The sequence below is a fragment of the Panthera onca genome, chromosome D1, assembly GCF_046562875.1.
Source record: "Panthera onca isolate mPanOnc1 chromosome D1, mPanOnc1 haplotype 2, whole genome shotgun sequence".
NCBI lineage: Eukaryota > Metazoa > Chordata > Mammalia > Carnivora > Felidae > Panthera > Panthera onca.
In genome coordinates this window covers 33,795,408-33,816,614 of record NC_138348.1, presented here as the reverse complement: position 1 = coordinate 33,816,614, position 21,207 = coordinate 33,795,408, and the positions used below count along the sequence as shown (strand labels likewise).

At 38.8% G+C, this 21,207-nt stretch overlaps 1 protein-coding gene across 2 annotated transcripts in view; it reads right to left on the bottom strand.

Moving 5' to 3' along the window:
* The window catches only part of SLC5A12 (solute carrier family 5 member 12), a 48,268-nt gene extending 28,110 nt beyond the window's left edge, over window positions 1-20,158 (bottom strand). For both annotated transcript variants that reach the window (XM_078434001.2, XM_060606236.3), the window contains exons 1-6: window positions 19,518-20,158; window positions 9,883-9,948; window positions 8,660-8,711; window positions 7,752-7,819; window positions 3,016-3,170; window positions 2,757-2,897 (exon numbers count right to left, since the gene is read on the bottom strand). In XM_078434001.2, coding sequence (XP_078290127.1) covers window positions 2,757-2,897; window positions 3,016-3,170; window positions 7,752-7,819; window positions 8,660-8,711; window positions 9,883-9,948; window positions 19,518-19,856 — 821 coding nt within the window. In that variant the 5' untranslated portion in view covers window positions 19,857-20,158. The remainder of the gene's footprint in view (window positions 1-2,756; window positions 2,898-3,015; window positions 3,171-7,751; window positions 7,820-8,659; window positions 8,712-9,882; window positions 9,949-19,517) is intronic.
* Between the last annotated feature and the right edge of the window lie 1,049 nt (window positions 20,159-21,207).

The following is a 21,207-nucleotide window of genomic DNA, read 5'->3' as shown; positions in this document are numbered from 1 at the left end:
GCAGGGCCTCCTAGGTGAGAGCCGATGGGCAGCTGGCTCTGCGTGGCCTCCAGCCGACTCCGTGGTGAACCTCGAGCCTTCCATTGTGTGACAAACAAGAGGCCTCACCACATCCTCACTGCAGCCTTCCTTCCAGCTGCATGCACTTCAACTGTCCTGACCATTTGGACTGACTTTTCATTCCTGAACTGTATGAACTTAGTCAATTTGGAATCTCTCAGGGAAGTGTTTTCTAAAGAGAATTTTTATTTTTTCACCTTTCCTTATTCTCACAAAATTCGTATCATAGCAGGGTGGCTGGGTGGCTCAGTCAGATGAACATCTGACTCGATTTCGGCTCAGGTCATGATCTCAAGGTTCGTGAGATCGAGCCCAGCATCAGGGAGCCTGTTTGGAATTCTCTCTCTTCCTCTCTCTCTGCTCCTCTTCTACTCTCTCTCTCAAAATAAATAAATAAACTTTAAAAAATTCCATCATAGCTCTGGTTCTTCCACAGAAGTGGGGATGGGTGGAACCAGGAGTTGCAATCCTAAATGCTTAAGAAATCATGTACATTTTTTCTCCATGCGTATCTCTCTTTTTCTGACAGTTTTCATACCCATTAAATATTCATGCAACAAATTCCAGACGCCAGGCAACTATTGTAAATGTAATTGTATTGACTTTTGTTTGATTTCAACTCACTAAATGAGGCTTAAAGATATGCAAATACAAACACATACTTGGGAGTGTGTGTGTATATGTATATGTCTGTGCCTACACATATACACATATCCTCCTTTGTATACAGACACACACAAATATGTGTATTTCTACATAAATATGTGTTTCCAGGTATGCGTTTATACATACACACATGTAAGCATGGCCTTCTTGAAGCATAACTTTTCAAATAAGCGATAAATATTTAATAAGCACAAAATATTACTCTTGACCTTGTGGGAAAAAACTTATGAAAAAGATACATTTCCTTATTTTCAGGTACTATCATAGTAATAGGGAGAAATTAGCGTGTTCACAAGAAAAAATAATGTAACACAAACATAAGATTAAAAAAATCTAGATGTAACAGAGAATTATTATTTATTTCACCATAAGATCCTTCCCTGTAGAGATATAGTCAACTTCATTTTATTTATTTTATTTTTTTATTATATACAGAAAGGGTGTACAAGCAGGGGAGAGGGGCAGGTAGAGAGAGCAAATCCCAAGCAGGCTCCATGCTCAGCACAGAGCCTGACACATGGCTTGACCCATGACCCTGGGTTCCTGACCTGCACTGAAATCAAGAGGTGAAAGCTCAACTAACTGAACCACCCAGACGTCCCCAGTCAACTCCATTTTAAAACAGAATTTTAAATGAATTTTAATTTTATTTATTTTTTAAGTAGTTTTTATGCCCAACATGAAAGGCAAGGGTCCCTAAACGAATTTTAATTAAAAAAAATTTTTTTTACATTTATTCCTCTTTGAGAGACAGAGTGACACAGAGCACAAACAGAGGAGGGGGAGAGAGGAGACACAGAATCTGAAGTAGGTTCCAGGCTCCAAGCAAGCGTTCAGCACAGAGCCTGATGTGGGGTTCAAACCCACGAACCGTGAGATCATAACCTGAGCCAAAGTCGGTCACTTAGCCGACTGAGCCACCCAGGCGCCCCATGAATTTTAATTTTAAATGAATTGTGAGATCAAGGTCACACTTGATCTTACATTTTAAATAATGCAGCTATTTGATAAAGTGACGATCTTATGTGGAGGATTTGTTAATATTATTTATTGTAATAGGATATGAATATGGTATCAGTGAATTAATGGAATACTAGGTAATGCTTTCAATTCTTCCTTCTGAGAATGTGTGAAATATAGAAGTAATATGTGCTCTTTTGGAATTCAAGTTCAAAATGGTGAACCATGTCTCAGCAATGTTATCTTGTATTCAGTCTAAAGAAAAAAACTGCACTGCAAGTATTTTAAAATCAGTTGTGGAAATATTCACAGTGGCTGTTTCTCACTCTAAGAAACATGGAGGTCATCCTGACAAATCTGGGGATGCTGGTATTTGGACAGCAACAATGAGGATAAAATGTCCGGTTTAGATGTAATTCTAGCCTATTGCTTCCAGTTCTGCAGAACAATACATCACTTCCTTCAATCCCTGTTCCAGAGCAGGATGCCTTGAAGGGTTTGGAAAAGGCTTCATAAGTTGTGCCCCTGTTGGAGTCCTTCAGGGTAAGCACGCCCAGCAAGACTGGTGACTGCTAGCTCAGCAAGAGTTGAATTGGTGGAAGCCCTATTATGTCTTACCTCATTACCTTGGCTTTCCTTTTTTTAAACCTGTCCTTGGAAAACTTAAGGATATTTAAAAGAAAAATAGTGCTCAAGAGACCACAAGCTGAATCAAATAAGTGATAGGGGCCACCTCATCGCAGAAACTGTAAGTAGAAAATCTATGCTATCTACCTCTGCATTGTCAGTCATGGCACCTGATTTAACCCAGTAATTTCTCAATAAATGGAGGTAACAAATGATGGAGAGCAAAGGCAGGCAGACACAAGCTCAAACTCACTTCCCTGCTAAGATGGGAATAGTAATGCCTGCCTCAAAAAATTGTTGAAATGGTTAAATAAATCTTTCCATTTCTCTGTCACACACACACACACACACACACACACACACACACACACGTGCACGTGCACAAGCATATAATAACTACCCAGTAAGGGAAAAGAAAACAGAAACATTTATCTATAACTTACAGTTTTGCATGTTTTTCTGTTTTGCAAGAAATGCATCGCTGTATGGTCGACTGATTAACACCATAGATCCCGAGCCATGTAAAAGTTCCTCCCACCGAGATTGTCCAAAAAGTGTGCCGCCTGAGAGGGTCCACATCAAAGCTGTGAGGCACAGAGAAGTGAGTGAACAAAGATGCTCTTTTAATGCCAGATATTATTTTAGTTGTTGAGGTCATGCAGCTAAATTTTATAAAACATGGAAAAGTAGTATTGGACATACTCAAATATATTTAGTCGAGATCCATTTGTTGAATGCTCTATTACATTGTGTAAGCCACCAGCATGAGCTGATCCTTGAATGAGAACCGTTAAGAATCCCACAATCATGACAACCATCTGAAATGCATCTGTCCACACCACTGCTTTTAATCCTCCCTGCAATGGAGACAATGGATGTGAGTTATTGAAAAGGAAGGCTACAAGTCTTCCAATTCTTTACAACCTCTCCACTGATGCAATCTTTCTTTCTTTCTCTCTTTCCTTCCATTTCTTTCTTTTCCTACCTTCCTCTTTTCTTTCTTATTTTCTTCTTTCTTTCTCTCCCTTTCTTTCTTTCTTTCTTTCTTTCTTTCTTTCATCTTTCTGTCTTCAATAGTCACTGAGATATTTTATGTGCCAAGCACTATGTTATGCATGGGAATAAAAATGGCAAGTAAAAAAGACAGGTTCGTTATTTAACTTCATAGAGTTTATAACCTGGTGGGAGAAGCAGATACCAGACAATAATATAACTAATTATTTAGGATTGTGGACAGTGAGGTTAAGAAGGACAGGTTACTATGACAGCATATAGCAATGAGTCCTGACCTGGTCTTGAAGAAGTGGCATTTGAAGGATGGAGATGTATGGCTGAAGAAATGAGAGAATGCTAGAATATGTAGATCGAGATGTATACAGAATGCCCAAAGGGAGGTTGCTGAATTTGCTAGAGGCCAGAACACACAGATTTTGACAAGTCTACATAAATGATTTCTTAAGAGCAGTAAGAGAGCATTAAAGAGGGGTGCCACAACTCATTTGGTTGTGTCCGACTTCAGCTAAGGTCGTGATCTCGTGGTTCTTGGGTTTGAGCCCCGTTTCGGGCTCTGTGCTGACAGCTCAGAGCCTGGAGCCTGCTTCGGATTCTGTGTCTCCCTCTCTCTCTGCCTCTCTCCCAGTCGCGCGCTCTCTGTCTCTCTCAAAAATAAATAAACATTAAAAAAAGATTTAAAAAAGACAGCATTAAAGAGATTTACATGATGAGAGATTTTGTTTGTTGGCTTCATAGTGGTGTCAGGAGTGGTTGTGTGGACAACAGATTGCTGGGCCATGGAAAGAAAAGAAGGAGCAAGAGATACGCTCAGAGTTGACGTCAGTAGTCTGTGCCCAAGATGACAGAGGTTTGGAGCAGGGTAGAGATGGAAAGAAGTGGGTGGATTTGAAAGATACTTGGGAGGTCAAATCAGTATAACATGTGAATAATTGAACACAGATTTTGAGGAAGTGAAGGAATTGAGGACAATCACCTGGGTCTGGTTTATACAGCATGAAAGTTATTTTTTTTAATTGAGTGACAGTAAATAAATTTGGGGGAACTGAGATGGTAAAAGGCTGAGAAAGAAGAAAAGAAAGAATGATAGATTCCAGACATTCCTGGAGAAAGGAGCTTTAAGAGGTAGAGGATGATCAAATAGCAAACAAGGCAGTCTCTCCAGAGGATCAATCTAACAGTAGAGCTCAGGACAGAGGCATGAGACAAGAGGTTATCATGGTGGTTATCAAACCCGATCCTCTTTAGAGTCACTTAAAGAGTTTGAAGATAAACACACAACAACGTCCCAGCCCCAAACCCCAGGATTCTGAATAAATTGAGGTGTGGGTGGGGCCCCCGTTCTGCATGTTCTCTGAAAGCTCCCCAGGGATTCTAATGTACAATTATAGTTGAGATCACATGGTCCAGAGGAAAGGAGGTGACAAAGAGGCTGCTAGAGTAATCCAGGTGTAGGATCCCTCGTGACCACAGTGAAGGTGGAATGAGCAAACTGGGAAAGCTCAAATGAAGCGATATAAAAAAAAGTGCTTTGAAGATGAATAAGTACTATGAGAATGGAAGGACGTGGTATTTTTAACATTGAAAAATAGAATTATCATCCCCGGTTACTCCTCCAGAGTGTCAAGAACTTCTGTGAAAAGATGACAGGCTTCAACTTTATCTGGAGAAGAAAGGAGACATCAGGGTTGCCCTATCATTTCTTTTGTAATTAAAATGTAACTTAATAAATAGTCATCAAAGCCCCTCCAGAGGCCTTGCATTTGTATATTGTGTTCACATCCTGACATGAGGAATAATCAATACTTACCTCCCACCTGCCAATTAGTGGTATTTTGATTTTCTTTAAAGACATTAAGGCTTCTAAACCCAAATCACAACATCAGATTTTAGTGATATGAAGACCAAATGTCAAAGATGTCAGTTTCCAGAGGCTACTTGATATTGGTTATGCAAAAATATGCATAAAGCTGAACTTCAGTTAGACATGACGTAAAAGAACAAAACACTTTATGAAATGTACATCAAAAGGCAGATTATAGCCACCATGAAAATTTCTCTGACTCTATAAGTCTTTCATACAATCACACACACACAAACACACACACACACCACTGATCTATAACCCTGATCATGAGATGTCACTGATGTATTTAATCAGTCTGTGATGTTTGAAATCTAATGTTTACCTCAGTAGATTGCAAATCCCTGAATGGCAGGAATCACTTATTGTTTTAATCTTCCAAAGGTTATCTTGGGTACGCTATGCATTCATAGGATTCTAAAGAGTTTGCAATACGAGCAACAAGTGTTAGATAAATAAGCCACCATTGTAGTGAGATCCAGAAGCCTGTAACCTGGCTAGAGAGAGAAGAGATGGGACCCAGGTGTGGTAAGGGATTATTAAATGGGCGGGTTGATGCACATCAGGAAAGATTTCCAAGACTAGGCTAAGAGGCTTATACTTTATCCTGTGGAACAATGGGAAGCAAGAAGAGAACTGGGTCAGTTAAGTGGCATGACGAAATGGGTGATTAAGATTAATCTTACAGGCATGCAGGGTGGAGGGAAGCACTGAAAACAATTAAGAAGCAGTAAATTTAGTTCATTCTAGCTTATTGTAGTTATTAAAATATCCAGACTTGTTTCTGACATCTTACTTTTCGGTTTCTATTTGTGCCCTATTTTTTTCTTTTCCTTTTTTCTCCTCTTGCTTAAATCACTTGAGGTTTTTGTTTTGTGTTGTTTTAATTCCCTTTTTCCACTTTGACCATTCTATTTAAATGGGATTTCTTGAAATGTTGCCATAAATTTTTAAGTTAGAGTCTACATATAAAGAATGTCTTAATCCCCAGCAATTCAAAGATTATAAAACCACCAAGTCTGATTACTCTCTTCCTTATTTACATGCTATGCTGTCCAAATGAGGGTTATTCTTTTTCTTAATCCTCAAATTACATATAATAGTAACTGGTAGTATTGGTGTATTTTAAAATATTATAAATTATAACATATAATATATTACAATATAATGCATAATTAGATATGTAAATTATACCATACTAAAAAAGTTATTCTTTATCATTAAGCACCAAAAACTGTTTGACTAGACTTATTAAATGTTTACTATTTTATTTTCTTATCATTACTTCCTCCATCTAAAATTGGATAATTTTCCTTCTTCCCACAGTTTTTCTAGGTTTTTCCTAGATTTTTCTAGGTTTTCCTCAGGGGAAGATATATTAGTGGTAAATTCTCTTGGTTCTTGACAGTTCCTGAAAGTTAGTTTTTTGCTGAATACGCAATTATAGGTAGACATTGTTTTCCATCAATGCTTTGAAAATATTATTTCACCATTTCTGCCTTCCATTATTGTTGTTAAGAAGTGTGCCTTGTATGGGTAGGTGACTCGGAGCAACTAATCTGTCACATATGGCCCGATGTACATGGACCAGGAGCTTATTTTTAACCTAGGTAAGAGATATGTGTCTGGGATAGAACGAACTAGGGTAGTGAGAATGGAATGAAAAAAAAAAGACAAAAATCAGTAGTGCAAAGAAATGGTGGAATTTGAATGTATGAAAAAGACAGGGGCATTTTTAAGTTGTATATTTTCATGATATATGTTCAAAAAGTGTCTGACATGCACACAATACCAAACTCCATGGATGGTCTGCTCTATGATAATATAGGATGATTTTATTTTCCTCTACAGAGGAGAAAAGAGAATCCAGCTATCTGAAAACTGTCATATTTTTAACTGGTTCCTTACAGCCTCTGTATATGGTTGCCAATGACTCCGAAGAATGAAGATTCTCTTTGCAGAGCATGATAAATAACAGATGCCCAGTGAATTTTTTTTGAACTAAACTGATTTTAACAATTATATAAATATGTGCCAATACCACCCAGCTTCCTTGATTAAAAGCCGAGCATGTGTTAAGTCAAATGTCAATGTAATCCAAGATTATCCATAAATAACAGACAAAAGCTCTGGAATCCTCAAGTTTACAAAATACCAGCATCCTTGATCATTCATACATGCATTTTGTCTTTCTCAATCACTAGGCAGTGAAGTATATGCTACCTATAGTTCATAATTACTGTTAACAAGCACTTTTTTTTTCTCAGCAATTGCATATGGTCACTTATCCTCTGATCAAGGAGGTACTTCTTTCATTAAATCTCTTCTTTGCCATGACTTTCTCGAATGAGCCCAGAACCCCAACTCTGCCAATGGTACTGAAAAGAAATTTAAATAAAACAACAGCACCTTCCTCAGGAAACTGTGATGGATAAGCCAACATATTTCTATTGAACTTTGGAATAGTAATTTATGCTATAAATAGACACCCTGTTGTTGGAGATTTGCCCTTATCCCATATTAGGAGTTGGTGCTAAATACTTTTTCACAGTTAGATACGTACCAGGGTACAGTAGAAAGTGCAAACAATTCCTGTTGCGAACACAGAGCCCCAGAGATCAAACCCAGTCACTAGAAAAGGAGAAAAATATTGAAAGAAGTTACTCTGAGAAAAGTAGAAGAGCAAGTTATATGAGGAAAAAGTCACAATATTTTTGTAAATGTTCTTCGTGGGCAAATAGAAATCAAATTAGAATTTTCTCTTATTAAATTCACCTCTGATATAGATTATGTTTTGCATTGTTATACTTCAACTCCCTGTCTAATTTTTAGATAATATTAATGGCCAAAGTTTTTCTCCTAACATTCTGCAACTTCAAGTTTTTGCACCAACTTTTTCTTAGCAGATTTTGTCTGAGTGCTTTGAAACCACCTGAACATCAGCCATGTAAATATTTCTTGATATAAGTACATAGAATGATTAAATTGAATATTGAATACTTCTAATATTATAGGTATCATTATGAAATTAAATTTTTAAATTTTTTTGTTTCTAGGATTCTATTCTCTCAAAAATGTCACGTATAATTCTTAAAACAATCACTACAACTACCTTTTACACCTATATTCAGATCAACTACTTCATGAAATCACTCAGGCAGGATCATACATTATAAACTAATTTAATGACTTTGTGCATGCAATACCAAAATTGCCACCCTTTCAGTGATTAAAAAAATAAACAAACAAAGGACAATCAAACTTGGTGTTTGAAACCACGTAGGCAAAATGAAGCAACTAATGATTTCCATTATTTTCAGTTTTGGAATTTTGGAGCTTTATGTTGTGACCACTGCAGTCGCTAGAGCCCCCTAACCACAGGAATGTCTCCCTGAGATGTATGCATATTTCTCAAGGTGTATGTAAGCATACGGACAATGGGAAGTACCCACGGGAGTATGGGTAACTCACCTTGATTGAGTGCCAGGGCAGGGGCATACACCACCACTCCTGTGTAGAGAATCTGGTGGGGAAACAGGAATCAGGTGAACAGTGTGAACGGGGACACGGAAGAGAGAGCTGCCTCAAAGGCTCCTTATTGACCTCAGAGAGGTATCTCCCTCAACATGTGCACTGGACATGTCACTGGCAACCACTCTAATCTTGAAATCATCGATCACTGTCATCAGTTTGCAAAGGGTTTCATAAGCATTAGATGGAGGAAGAGCATTGGACTTTCAAGAGTGCTATGAATGTTGAGATTTTATGGCTAGATATGGTGTATTTCTGAAGGATATAAAAATAGGCTTCCAGGTACGTTTCTGATGTAAGCTTTCTCCACCCACCCCCGCCTCCATGCATATATCGCAATGACTCAGCCTCATGTTTGCAGCTTGCTGAAATAAGGATTTTAGAATGGAGAGAGTACAGTGCAGGGATGACTATAACAACGTGGGTGGGCTCATCTTTGGACTCCCAGGATTGTAGCCACTACACTGACGGAAATGAGTGCAGCCCCATTTCCTTTTAAATGGGATTTCAACATTTAGAGACTGGTGTGAGGGTTTTAAAAGGCAAAGGTGTATGGGCATGTCAGGGAGTGCTGCTTTTGTCATTTTCTCTCTCTTAAATTCTTCAGTTGGTAAGTGGGAGTTTTGATTAAGAAAGGGAAGATTATTTTCCAGCAAAAAGTACTTGGTGAATCATAGGAAGTGAACCAACAGCGTGCCACACTCAAATGGGGGGCAGCATGAAGGAGCCCAGAGCCTAGGAAGTAGGAGAGAAGTCCAAAAGTGGAGAGAGGGAATATTGTCTTAAAATTATTTTCAGCAAAATGGGCATTCCTGTTTCAACACAGTTCACCAGTGAAAAACCAGTTACTGGACCATTTCATATCCAAAGCAATGTTTACAAGTGAAAGAAAAGTTTTAAATAAAATGTTAACGTTTTTTTCCTCTGTGGTTTATAATATACACCTGTTTGTTATTTATTATTTGGGTGGATATACGGGATCTGTACAATGTGGATAACTCTCAATGTAATCACATGTCTCACAAGTGCTATCTTTGGAAGAAAGTAGTTTCCTCTTGGCATTAAGTCTGTCCCTTAGTTTTATGAATTGTCCCCTGAAGCAAACAAACCCATCTCTTTTCACCCCACACATTCTGCAACTGTAGTGGTCCTCTTCCCCTTACCGTCTGCACGATGTAGATGACAGTGGCTGCGTAGCGTACTGGTTTATTGAATCGCAGTTGTAAGTACTAGAAAGAACAGAGAGAAGGACAAGCAAAGAGTCAGAGTTTTACACAAAAGCTGCTCAGAAGATTCTCGTATGATCTCCCTAATTCCAATCCTTGCCCATCCATTCCATCAACCATACATCTGGCACATTGGTTCTGCTACAGCAAGGTTCTAATCATGTCACTCTTTTTCCTAAAATCGTCAATGATTATCGTTGATAAAGTGCTCATGCGCACTGGGTATTCTCTACCAATATGTATGTATATATATATACATATTCACCAATTCTTAGTCATCTTTCAAGAACACAGGCCCAGCAGCCATGCCTATTCCTACCTATACTTTCTCCTCTGCGCTCTGAGAGCAATTATATTACACTATTTATTACATTAAACTTGATCACCTGCTGTCTTGCGTATTGATGTTGGATTCATGTATCTCACTGTATCTGTTCCTTAAGGCTACTGTATAACAAATTACCACGGATTTGATGTGGCTTAAAGTAACAGAAACGCATTCTCTCGAGACTCTGGAGACCAGAAGTGCAAAATCAATTCACTGGGCCCAAATCAAGGTGCTGGCAGGATGGAGGCTTTAGAAGAGAATCTTTACTCACTTAACGGTAAAATAATTTTTATTCCTGAGACTCTGGTTCCATCACTTCCATCACAATGTGGCTCTGTGGTCACATTGCCTGATCTCCTGGCTATCCTCCCTCTGTGTCTGTCTTAGAAAGGTAAATATGACTGTACAGAGGGCCTACCTGGATAGATCCAGGATAATCTCTTGTTTTAAGAAGCTTAATTTAATCACATTTGCAAAGACCATTTTTTTTTTTTAAATCATGTAAGGTAATGGTCACAGGTCTAGGGATTAGAATATTGACTTTTATTTTTTAGAGGAGAAGCGATGCATTTTTCAGCCTATCACACTTACCTTCCCTGATACATGTAAACAGTGTCTTCTATTTTATTCACTTTTATTTTCATCTTTCATATATTCATTCATTTATTAAATAATTATTACCTGACTTCCTTACTGCATTCTAACATGCAATAATACCAAATATGATATAATCTGAACCCTAGGGGATTTTACAGATTAAAGGAGATGACCAATAACAAATTTATACTAATAACAAGTGATGCTTCAGGTATGATATGTTCTAGAAGAACTACCAGGAGCTGTGCACACGTTAATAGCTGGATCTGGTTTACTGTTGGAGGTCAAGAAAGGTCTTTCCGAGTAAGTATTCTAGACTACACTAGCATTTGTCTTCTCCTGCATAGTAAACATGTACGGAGTGAACAAAATAAATGTGAAAAGTAGAAAATGGGGGCACCTGGGTGGTTCAGTGGGATAAGAGTCTGACTTTGGCTCAGGTCATGACCTCATGGTTTGTGGGTCTGACTGAGCCCCACATCAGGCTCTCTGCTGTCTGCGTGGAGCCCACTTCAGATCCTCTGCCCCCCTCTCTCTGCCCCTCCCCTGCTTGCTTGCTCTCTCTTTTTCTCAAAAATAAATAAATATTTATTTATTTATTTAAATATACATATATATATATATTTTTTTTTTTTAAGTAGAAAATGTGACTTGAGGTTTCAATTTCTTGGTAGTAGTTTCAAATTGGTTGTAATTCTGTCTTACCCGCATTGAAAAAATATTTTTTTATTAAATCAGAAGTTAACTACTGGTTTCTTCTTTTCCTGGAAATGATACCTAACTGTTGCTTCAAGGCATAAGATGGGTCCTTCTTTGAAACCTAAAAGTAACTCCCTTGGCAGAACTGTTACTCAACTTCATACTAATACACATGTCCCAGTTTACCCTGATCAACCCTTACTCCAAGAAAATAACCATATTCTTTGCAGACCCTCTTTCTTCAGATGATTGATTCAGTACACTGTGTATGAGTCAGGAAATAGTCTAGTGGGTGTGTAACTAAGGGCACCAAATATAAGGAAAATATTCTTAAAGAGGTAAGGAAGTCAGTGAAGAGTTAATTCTCAGATGTCATAGGATAGAAAATGGTGCAAAACTTTTGTGGTGAAGACAATTTAGGTTCAAATCATATGCCCTTGAGAAGATTCATTTACTGCACTAAACAACGGCTTTCTTTTTCTAAAACTGGTGCTTATAAGTCTCAAGTGGCATAGTATTTGATAAAGCCAAGTATAGCAACAGGAATATAATGGGATCTTAATGACTGTAGCTGTCACTGTGGATGCAACACCTGAATTTATTGGCGCTCACATTTCCAGTACATGTTGATGGCATCTAAATGCACCTGTGATCATTTGCTTATGGGCTTTATTTCAGCTCTTGCACAGGGAAAGCTAGAAGTGCTTGGGGGTGTTATTGGCCAAAAGCCAGTGACAAAAGGGAGTTAGACAAATAAATATTCTGGCTTCTTTGCCATTGAGGAAGGACAACCCTGAGACATGATCCATATGTCTCCCAGAGATCCTCAGTAAGATTTGAACCTCAATTGCTCACAGTGGTGACCTGCTCAAAAACACACCTTCTATTGGCTTCATTTCCTTCCATTTCCTTCCTTAACTGCCACTTGCTTCGCCATGTTCAATGAAATTACTTCCCCCCAAAATGATTTGCATTCAAATCCTTGTCTCAAGGTTTGCTTCTGGAGGAATGTAATTTAAGGCAAGTATAATCCAACTGGCAACTTTAAAAATGCTCATGAATAAAGGTGTATCCTGCTGATGTGAATATTTTCCCCATCACATAAAAGAACTCAAGGTAGCCTGCTGGAGGATGAGATCAAGTGTAACACAGATAAGCTGTCTTGACTGAGTTCCCCTAGACCCACGAGCCACTAGCCAACCAATTAGCTGATGGCAGTCATATACAAGGTCCTAAATGAGACCAGGAGGAGAACTTGACTATTTTACTGGACTCTACTGAGCCTAGACCAAATTGCTGACCCATAGAATTGTGAGCAAATAAAATTATTTTTTTAAGAAATTTATTTCGGGGTGGTATGTTGCACAGCATTAGATAACTGATATAAAAAATCATACCAGGAGTGGAAAAATATCGTAGTAAAGCCCCAAAATATTTGGTGTTGACTTTGGGACTGGATGGCACTGAAGTTTGGGAAAGCAATGGGGAGATTGTTCCTGAAAAATGAAAAGACAGTGAGGAAACTGCTACAGAAATCTGGACGAAGTCAAGGGTTTTAACATCTTTGTTTAGTTTCACGAAATTCAGTCCATTCAGTCTAACCTGAGAGGCAGTATTGAGAAAAAATATATGTGAAAAAAAAAAAGATGTAGATCAAAAGTAAGACTCCTTGAATCCTAGGTTGAGCTTTGCCGCTGTCTCACTCTGACCTAACCCTCTGGTTTCTCTTACATGAGACAAGAGAGACAATTCCAACTGCATAAGTTTGTATCTGAATGAATGCATTTACCCAGTCTTTCAATTAGCTCCTCCCTCCATCAATGGTTCTCTTTGGTGTCTATCTATCTATTGCTACAGTCTAAGTAAAAATGAAAGTTCAACCAAAGGGTTGCATGCTTCTTGCTCGTTTTCAAAAATAGCACAGGTAACACTTACCATCATTATATTCGATTATTTTCAAAACCCCAGACCTGATCAAGCTACATTCTTTTCTATCTCAGTAAAGAGTAAGTCAACTTCTTATGTTGGTTCAAACTCACAGAACATGGATCCATTCTTTACTCCTCTCTTTCTCTCACTCCCCATATCCAATTCATACAAGAATCCTGGTGCCTATGCCCACTTTCAAAATATAACCACTTGCATCATCTCTTACCACTGCAATAACATCAGCTTTTGCCTGGGTCACAGTAAGAACCTCCTAACTAGACCTCTGGCTTCCACAGTCAAAACCTTAGAATCATTCTCAACATCCAGCTAGAGCAACACTCAAAATACAAATCACATCATGTCACTCTGTCGAAATGCTGTAATGACCCATCTCACAGAGAGTAAGAGTCAATCCTCACAATGACCTAAAAGGCTTTATGGCATTGGTTAAAACCCTATCAAACCCTGAATATCCATTTTAAAGCAAACATATTATAACAGCATTTACTATGCTGAAATAATATTCGATAATGACATCTTACGCCTACACATCTAATTTCTGAAAATTTAAATATAGTTACTGCAATACAAGTGTAAAAGGAGAATTAAAAGGGAACAAACTTACCCTCCAAAGTATGTCATCTATAATGCTTAAAAACCACTATAAAGGATGATATTTTAAGAGTAGTAGCCTGTGCCTTCTTATAATGAAAAAGTTTGGATTAAAGAAAAGTAATTCCGAAGCCATTTAGTTTTTAAGAAGTCCAAGAAAAATGAGAAGGCAGGCAAACACCAGCCTATAAACTAGTGCGAAGGGCAATAATAACAGACTGTATTTATTAGCGTGTGATAAGAAAAAGAAGGAAATAATTTTAACTGAAGTGAAGACAACATGATGAGACTAATTATAAACTGTCCAAGTAGAGATAACAAAAATGTATGATATTGCAAATGAGCTGAGCCTAATTTATAACGTGAGGGTGAGAACAATTCCTTATGCTTTGACACGGGACAGAATAATGATAATGTCACACAGATGGCACATCTTAGTCTCAAAAATCCCACTTTATATCAAAGCATTTAAATCAGTTGGCTATTGCTGTATAGTACTCACCCAGAAACTCACTGGCTTCAAAACAAAGGACATAATCAACTATTCTGCAATTAAAAGAAAAAAAAACTAAAAATAAAAAATTTAAAAAAGGATTTAATATTTGTCATCATTTTTTGTGGAATTGTTGGGTTATTTTTCTACTTGTTTCCCCAGGCCTCTCATGGGGCTGCGATCAGCTGCAAGGTCAGCTGGGTGAGAAGGTCCAGATGGCCTCGTTCACATGTCTGCTAGGTGTGTTGGCTGCTGGATGGGGTGCCTCTGTTCTCCTCTCTGTGTTCACTCATCCTCCAGAAGCTAGCCCAGCTTCCTGACATAGCAGTACCAGAACAGCCTTCCAAGAGGGCAAAACCAGAAGCTATCTACCTCACGAGGCCTAGGGCCCAAATACACACATCACTTCTGCCACACTCTATTGGTCAAAGCAAGTCACAAGGCCATCACAGATTCAAGGGGTGGGGAAACAGACCCCACCTCTTCCAAGCCTTTAGCACTTTAAAGACCCCGGAAAGGATATCTATGGATGGATAGCAGGGAATGGAGGATGAGCAAAGAAACGTAAATTCAAGTTGCTATAAAGAGCTTAAGTGGTATAAATGTGGGGACAGTAACAACAACAATTATACAAATCTCTTATGCAGCATTTACCATTTGCCAGGTTCTGTTAAAAGCATTTGCATGTAACACCTCATTGACTCCTCACAGACATCCTTTGAGACAGGTGCTTCTATTATCACTATTTTACATATGTGGAAATCAGGTACAGAGAAGTTAAGCAATTTTCCCAGTCATGCCACTGGTAGGTGGCATCACTAGCATTCAAAGCCAAATAGACAGAGTCAAGAGTCCATGCTTTTAATCCCGGCACCAGATTGCCAATTCTTATAAAGCAAAAGCCAATCCTCAACTCATATGCACTTTACACAATCTGAATTTCTTATTATTAGGGTACTAATAAATTTAAAATATGTAGAGGGCAGGGGCACTTGGGTGGCTCAGTCGGTTGAGCATCCGACTTTGGCTCAGGTCATGATCTGGCAGTTAGCGAGTTCGAGCCCCACATCAGACTTGCTGCTGTCGGCGCAGAACCCACTTCAGATACTCCGTCCCCCTCTCTTTCTGTCCCTCCGCCACTTACTCTCCCTCTCTCAAAAATAAACAAACACTTAAAAATAAAATAAAATATGTAGAGGGCAACAAACTCTATAAATTAAAATCAATGAAACCCTTACATTTCCTGTATCTGTATTAATTTTATAATTGAAAGGCAGCCTCAGATCTCCTCAGTTACATATTTGCAAGTGGTTTAACGTAGTAAATGAACCACTTGACTAAAACCAGTTACAACCAACTGTGTATTGAGTAGCACATCTGGAATGGATTGCTCAGTAAATTTTTCAGTAGTTTCAAGACAATGTTTTTATTCCATTTTAATTTGGGGAAAATATACTAATTTATAGTGTGTGTGTGGATAACTTTTTATTTTAAAAAGTTAACATTATTATGTAGCAAAGTACTACTAATTTCCATTTGCAGTAGCTTTTGAACATGAGGGCATTAAAAAATCACTAAACACACGGTACAAGTATTCATTACATATATGCGTTTTACATACTGCAAGATACCTAGTGTCCCTGTTCATGCTCCCTAAATTTCAGTAGTGTCCCCCACTCATTGCCAAATTGCCCCATAAATATTTAAAGCTCCCTGTGTCTGCCACCACACCCACTAAAACTGCTACTCCTTGTAATGGGGTCCTCTATGTCTTTGATCTCATCTTTCTCCTTTCTCCCCTTGGCTCACTCTCCTCCAAGCACACTGATTTCCTTGCTGTCCCTCAAACATGCTAATCACACTCCCCTTTTAGGGCCTTTGTGTCTGTGGTTACTTTAGCTTGGGGTGTCCTTCCCTCCTATGGTGCAATTGCTTGCTTTCTAGAGGTCCCCACTGAAATAAATGCCTTATTATCATTGAAGTCTCACTTAACCACCCTACACGAATTATCAACATTCTGCACTCAAAGCAGAACTCCTACTTTCTACCTTATTCTATTTACCTTTTCTCTATTGTATTTAGTAGGGCAGGATATCTTTGTGATGCAGCATTCAATCTCTAAAGTTAGACTGCCCTGGGGCCCCCGGGTGGCTTAGTCAGTTAAGCATTCAACTTCGGCTAAGGTCATGATCTGGCAGTTGGTGGCTTCAAGCCCTGCATCCGACTCTGTGCTGACAGCTCAGAGCCTGGAGCCTGCTTCAGATTCTGTCTCCTTCTCTACCCCTCCCTGGCTCGCTCACTCGCCCTCCCTGTCTTACAAAAATAAATATGCATTTAAAAAAATTAAAATTAGACTGCCCAGGTTTGAAAAACTGCCACTTGCTAGCTATGTGACATTGAGCAAGTTACTTAACTCTATGTGCCTCATTTTTCTAGTCTGTTAAATGGGGATGATAATAATAGAACCTATCTAAAAAGGTTATTTGAAAGCCAAATGATTTAATATGTGTAAAGTCCCTAGAGCAGTGCTCAGCACACAGCTAAATAGCGAATACATTTCTGTTATGACCGTCCTACATAGTATGTTTATTGATCACCTTCTCTGCTATAAAACAAGTGCCATGAGAGCAGGGGTCTGCCTCAGTGCTTCATCTCTAGGACCTAGAGTGTGCCTGGAACATAGATGCTTAATGAGTATTGAATGGACTATTGAATTAGTTGTAAAAATTATTTTCCACATTTGGCTATTTTTTTTATATATATAATTTGAAAAGCTCTCTCACACTTAATGAAATCTTCATGAAAGAAGGGAATTATGATTTCCTACATGGAAGCTGAAGGTGATAAACACTTGGTAACTTGCACAAGGTCATCCTATTATTAAGTAATGGACTTTGAAATCGAATTCATGTTTTCTGACTCTTCTCTCTCTATCCCTTGGTCTCCCTCTCTCTCTCTCTCTAGCAGTTACTTAGGTTTTGTTTTTTGTTTTTTGTTTTTTGTTTTTTGTTTTGTGTGTGTGTGTGTGTTTTGTGTTGTGTGTTTTTTTTTAATGCTAGCAATGCCTTTGGGAGTCAAACCTTAATAGCTGATTGGAAAAACCAAGGATATATTTATGTTTTCAGCAATGAGGATGATGAGCAATGAGGATATGTGCATATGTATTTTAGGACTAAGTATAAATTTAGTCATTTTCCCTTGAATGACATCCTAAATAGTAACTGTTGTATTACCTAATTCTGATTACCTAGTTTTGGTGGGGAGGGGAGTTGGAGGTTGGATATTTGGGGTATGATTATCTATGGAATCATAAGTTTTAAAACTTTCTGGAAAGTTTGTGCCAAAGTGGCTTTTGAAGTCTAGAGTAATCCTTTATAATCATTTAGTTTAGGGGGGAAAAAAGAGGTCTTTTAAGAATCATCTGCTGTGACTTAGTAGGGATCGTACTGGATAAGGAAAATAAATACCTTGTTCTCATAGAAACCGACTTAGGATCATGCTTAAATATTGGACACACAAATTCAAGGTTTAACATGCTATTTTTCTAGACAATTATGGCAAAATCAAAACTGCCTCATTTTCTTTTCATTAATATAACCCCCTCATATCATTTAGCATTTCCCCCCATGGAAATATTTTCTAATTTTTTAAAAAAACATTACCATTTCTCCACTGAAAATTGGAGGATAGTAATAACTTATATTAAAGTATTCAGCTCTATTATCTAATGGAAAGGGATAAAGACAAAATGGGCTCTCGGTAGGCTTTATCTGCTATACAATTTCACTAAGCCATTTATCTAAATCTCAGTGTTCTTATCTGGAAAATGACAATATTTACAGTATATGTTCTGAATATTTTTTAGAATAATGATGTCAATAATACAAATAATAACATTAACTCTCTCTCATTGAAACTCTCCTACAAGTCAGGCAATGCATAATGTGGTTACAGATAGGTTCTCATCTAATCTTTGAAATGCCTCTGGGATTGGCTCCAGACTTTCATTTTACAAATGGAAAAACAGTTGTGTGTCCAAAGGTAACCTTGTCCCAATAACAACAAAATGTATTTTTACCGTGATGTGTAATTGTCCTGAAAATAAATGTGTTTTTCAACTACAATGTGTTATTAAGATGATGTATGTTATTAGAAGAAGAAGAAAAAAAAAAAGAATAACCAAAAATGTTCAAGTGGAGAGAAAAGAGCAACTCCTTCCAAAGTAAAGAAGAGAATGATGTGTTTTGAAGTGTTGGGGTTTGGAGCCAATGGCCAAGAAAGAATTCTTGAGATGTCTTCAGTGCAAAAAGGTGTTTTTGTTGTTGTTGTTTTGTTTTTGTTTTTTATTTATTTATTTTTGAGACAGAGAGAGACAGAGCATGAACGGGGGAGGGGCAGAGAGAGAGGGAGACACAGAATCTGAAACAGGCTCCAGGCTCTGAGCAGTCAGCCCAGAGCCCGACGCGGGGCTCGAACTCACGGACCGTGAGATCGTGACCTGAGCCGAAGTCGGACGCTTAACCGACTGAGCCACCCAGGCGCCCCTGTTTTTGTTTTTTTTTTTTTAATAATGGGAGCAGGCCAGGACCCAGGGGCAGAAAGAGCTGCCCTGGGGTTGAGAGGAGTGACTGATTATATCCTTGGGAGCTGGGGAAGGCAAAGACAGGGGAAGTTTCCAAAAGGACTTTCATGTTAAAGGAGACTCACGGGATCCTCCAGGCCTAGCTATTTCAAGTTAAGGTTGTTTTACCCTGTAGCAAAGCATGAACAGAAAGACAGTTGGGGGTTCCTGGAGAAATGTTCTAGTCCACCTGCCTCAAGTATTTGTCAATGGGCTGCAGGTTATAAGAAAATTTAATTCTATCTACATTTCTTTGTGCCTTTGTTTCCCACATCAGGTAATAGTTGTCTTACCTCGTAAGTGCTGGTGATGCCAGATCTGTAGAACACAGGGAGAAAGAGCTCTGCCGTGAGGATGATGACGAATGCGTAGGAAATAAAGAAGAGCAGAAACGATGCCCCAAAGCGATAAACCTCGGAGGGGGCCCCTAGGACCGTGACAGCTGACATGAAGCTGGCTGTCAGAGACAACGCTACAGGGCCAAAGCTCATTTGCCTTCCCCCAACCAGGAACTCCCTTGAAGTTGCCTTTTTCCTCTCCTTGATAGCAAAGAACACCCCAATTCCAGAGGAAATGACAAAGAGGGCTGCAAATACGACGTAATCCCAAACTGCGAAGTTCTTCACCTCCATGCTGGGAGATATGGCACCAGAGTGTTGCTTTCAACCGGGTCTCAGGGAGGTTGTTTCCAAAAGCAAAACTCAGTACAGTAGACGTTTTGCCAAGAGAGGAGGCTGTAATTTTCTGAAAAGATTGATGAGCACAGGTACTTGAGTGGATCTTCAGACACCAAGTTGTATTCAGAGAAGACCTCAAGAGTTGGCTACAAAGAAGATTCTGGTAGTGGTATTGGTACCAACAGATGAGAACTTGAAATCTGACCCCAGCCAGGAGCTGTCTGCTCCTGGACTAAAGCATGTGCCACAGAGAAGGAATTCAGATGTGTTCTGAAATTAATAACCATGGGGGTGGAATGGACTCGCCAGATAACATGCTCTTTTATCTTCTGGATTTTTTTTTCTGACTTAAGGTTAAACATTACTGGGGAAACAATGGAAGTGATACAAGTTGACCATCTCAGCATTTAAATTAGTGAAATGGAATCTGTAATACACAACACCACCCTTAGTGGTGTCTTATCCCCTGAGCAAGGGAGGGTGGGGGATGGGTACCTGTGATTGCCCGAGGCATCGGGTGAGGAGGGAAAAGAGCAAAGGACTGGTATTGAGGAGACCTTTGCTCAAGTTGGCTCGGATCGTAAGCAAGCTGTGCAATTGTTGGCAAATCGTTTAATCTTTCTGAGCTTCATCTGGAGCAAGGGGGTAATAAGACCTTACAAGGGTTACTAGGAGTCTTTCAGTGTCTCAAACTTGCTACCCTGTTTTTCCTGATCTGTAAAATGAAAGATAAAAATATCTACCTCATTGGCCATTATTTGTGTTTATAGTAGGGTACTCCTGAACAAATAGTCATTTCTTTCTTGAATCAGAAAATGGATTTACCATTTTTTAACTGTTAATAAAGCATCTGTAGTCCTCAGTTTTATCTCCCAGTCTCCCCTTCATTTGGACATTTATGACACTTGTACCCAGAGGCTAAGTCAGAGTTAGCACTCAGACAAATGAGAAAAGGAAGGTGAAAATCCAGTTATAGATTCCTGTTTCTGATCTTGTTAGATTGCCAATTGTTCTGAAGTGTCCCCAGCAAGCCTCTGGGGGCGACAATTTCTCCATTTTGTTCACACTTTTCCTCTTTCTCAGCGGTCTTCCCAGACCCTAGCTCTACAAAGCCTGGTCATTCCATAGGGTCTAGTTCCTGTCTCCTCTGCTCTGTGGAACCTTCCAACTCGCACCTGCTCTCTCTACCTCAGCTCCTATGGGAAGCAGCCTCCTATGATACTCACTTTGAATTCTGAAAGAATCCTCACCTATTTTAATGAACGTATATGAGGATCTGCTTGAATTGGTCAGTTGTTGTAGATGA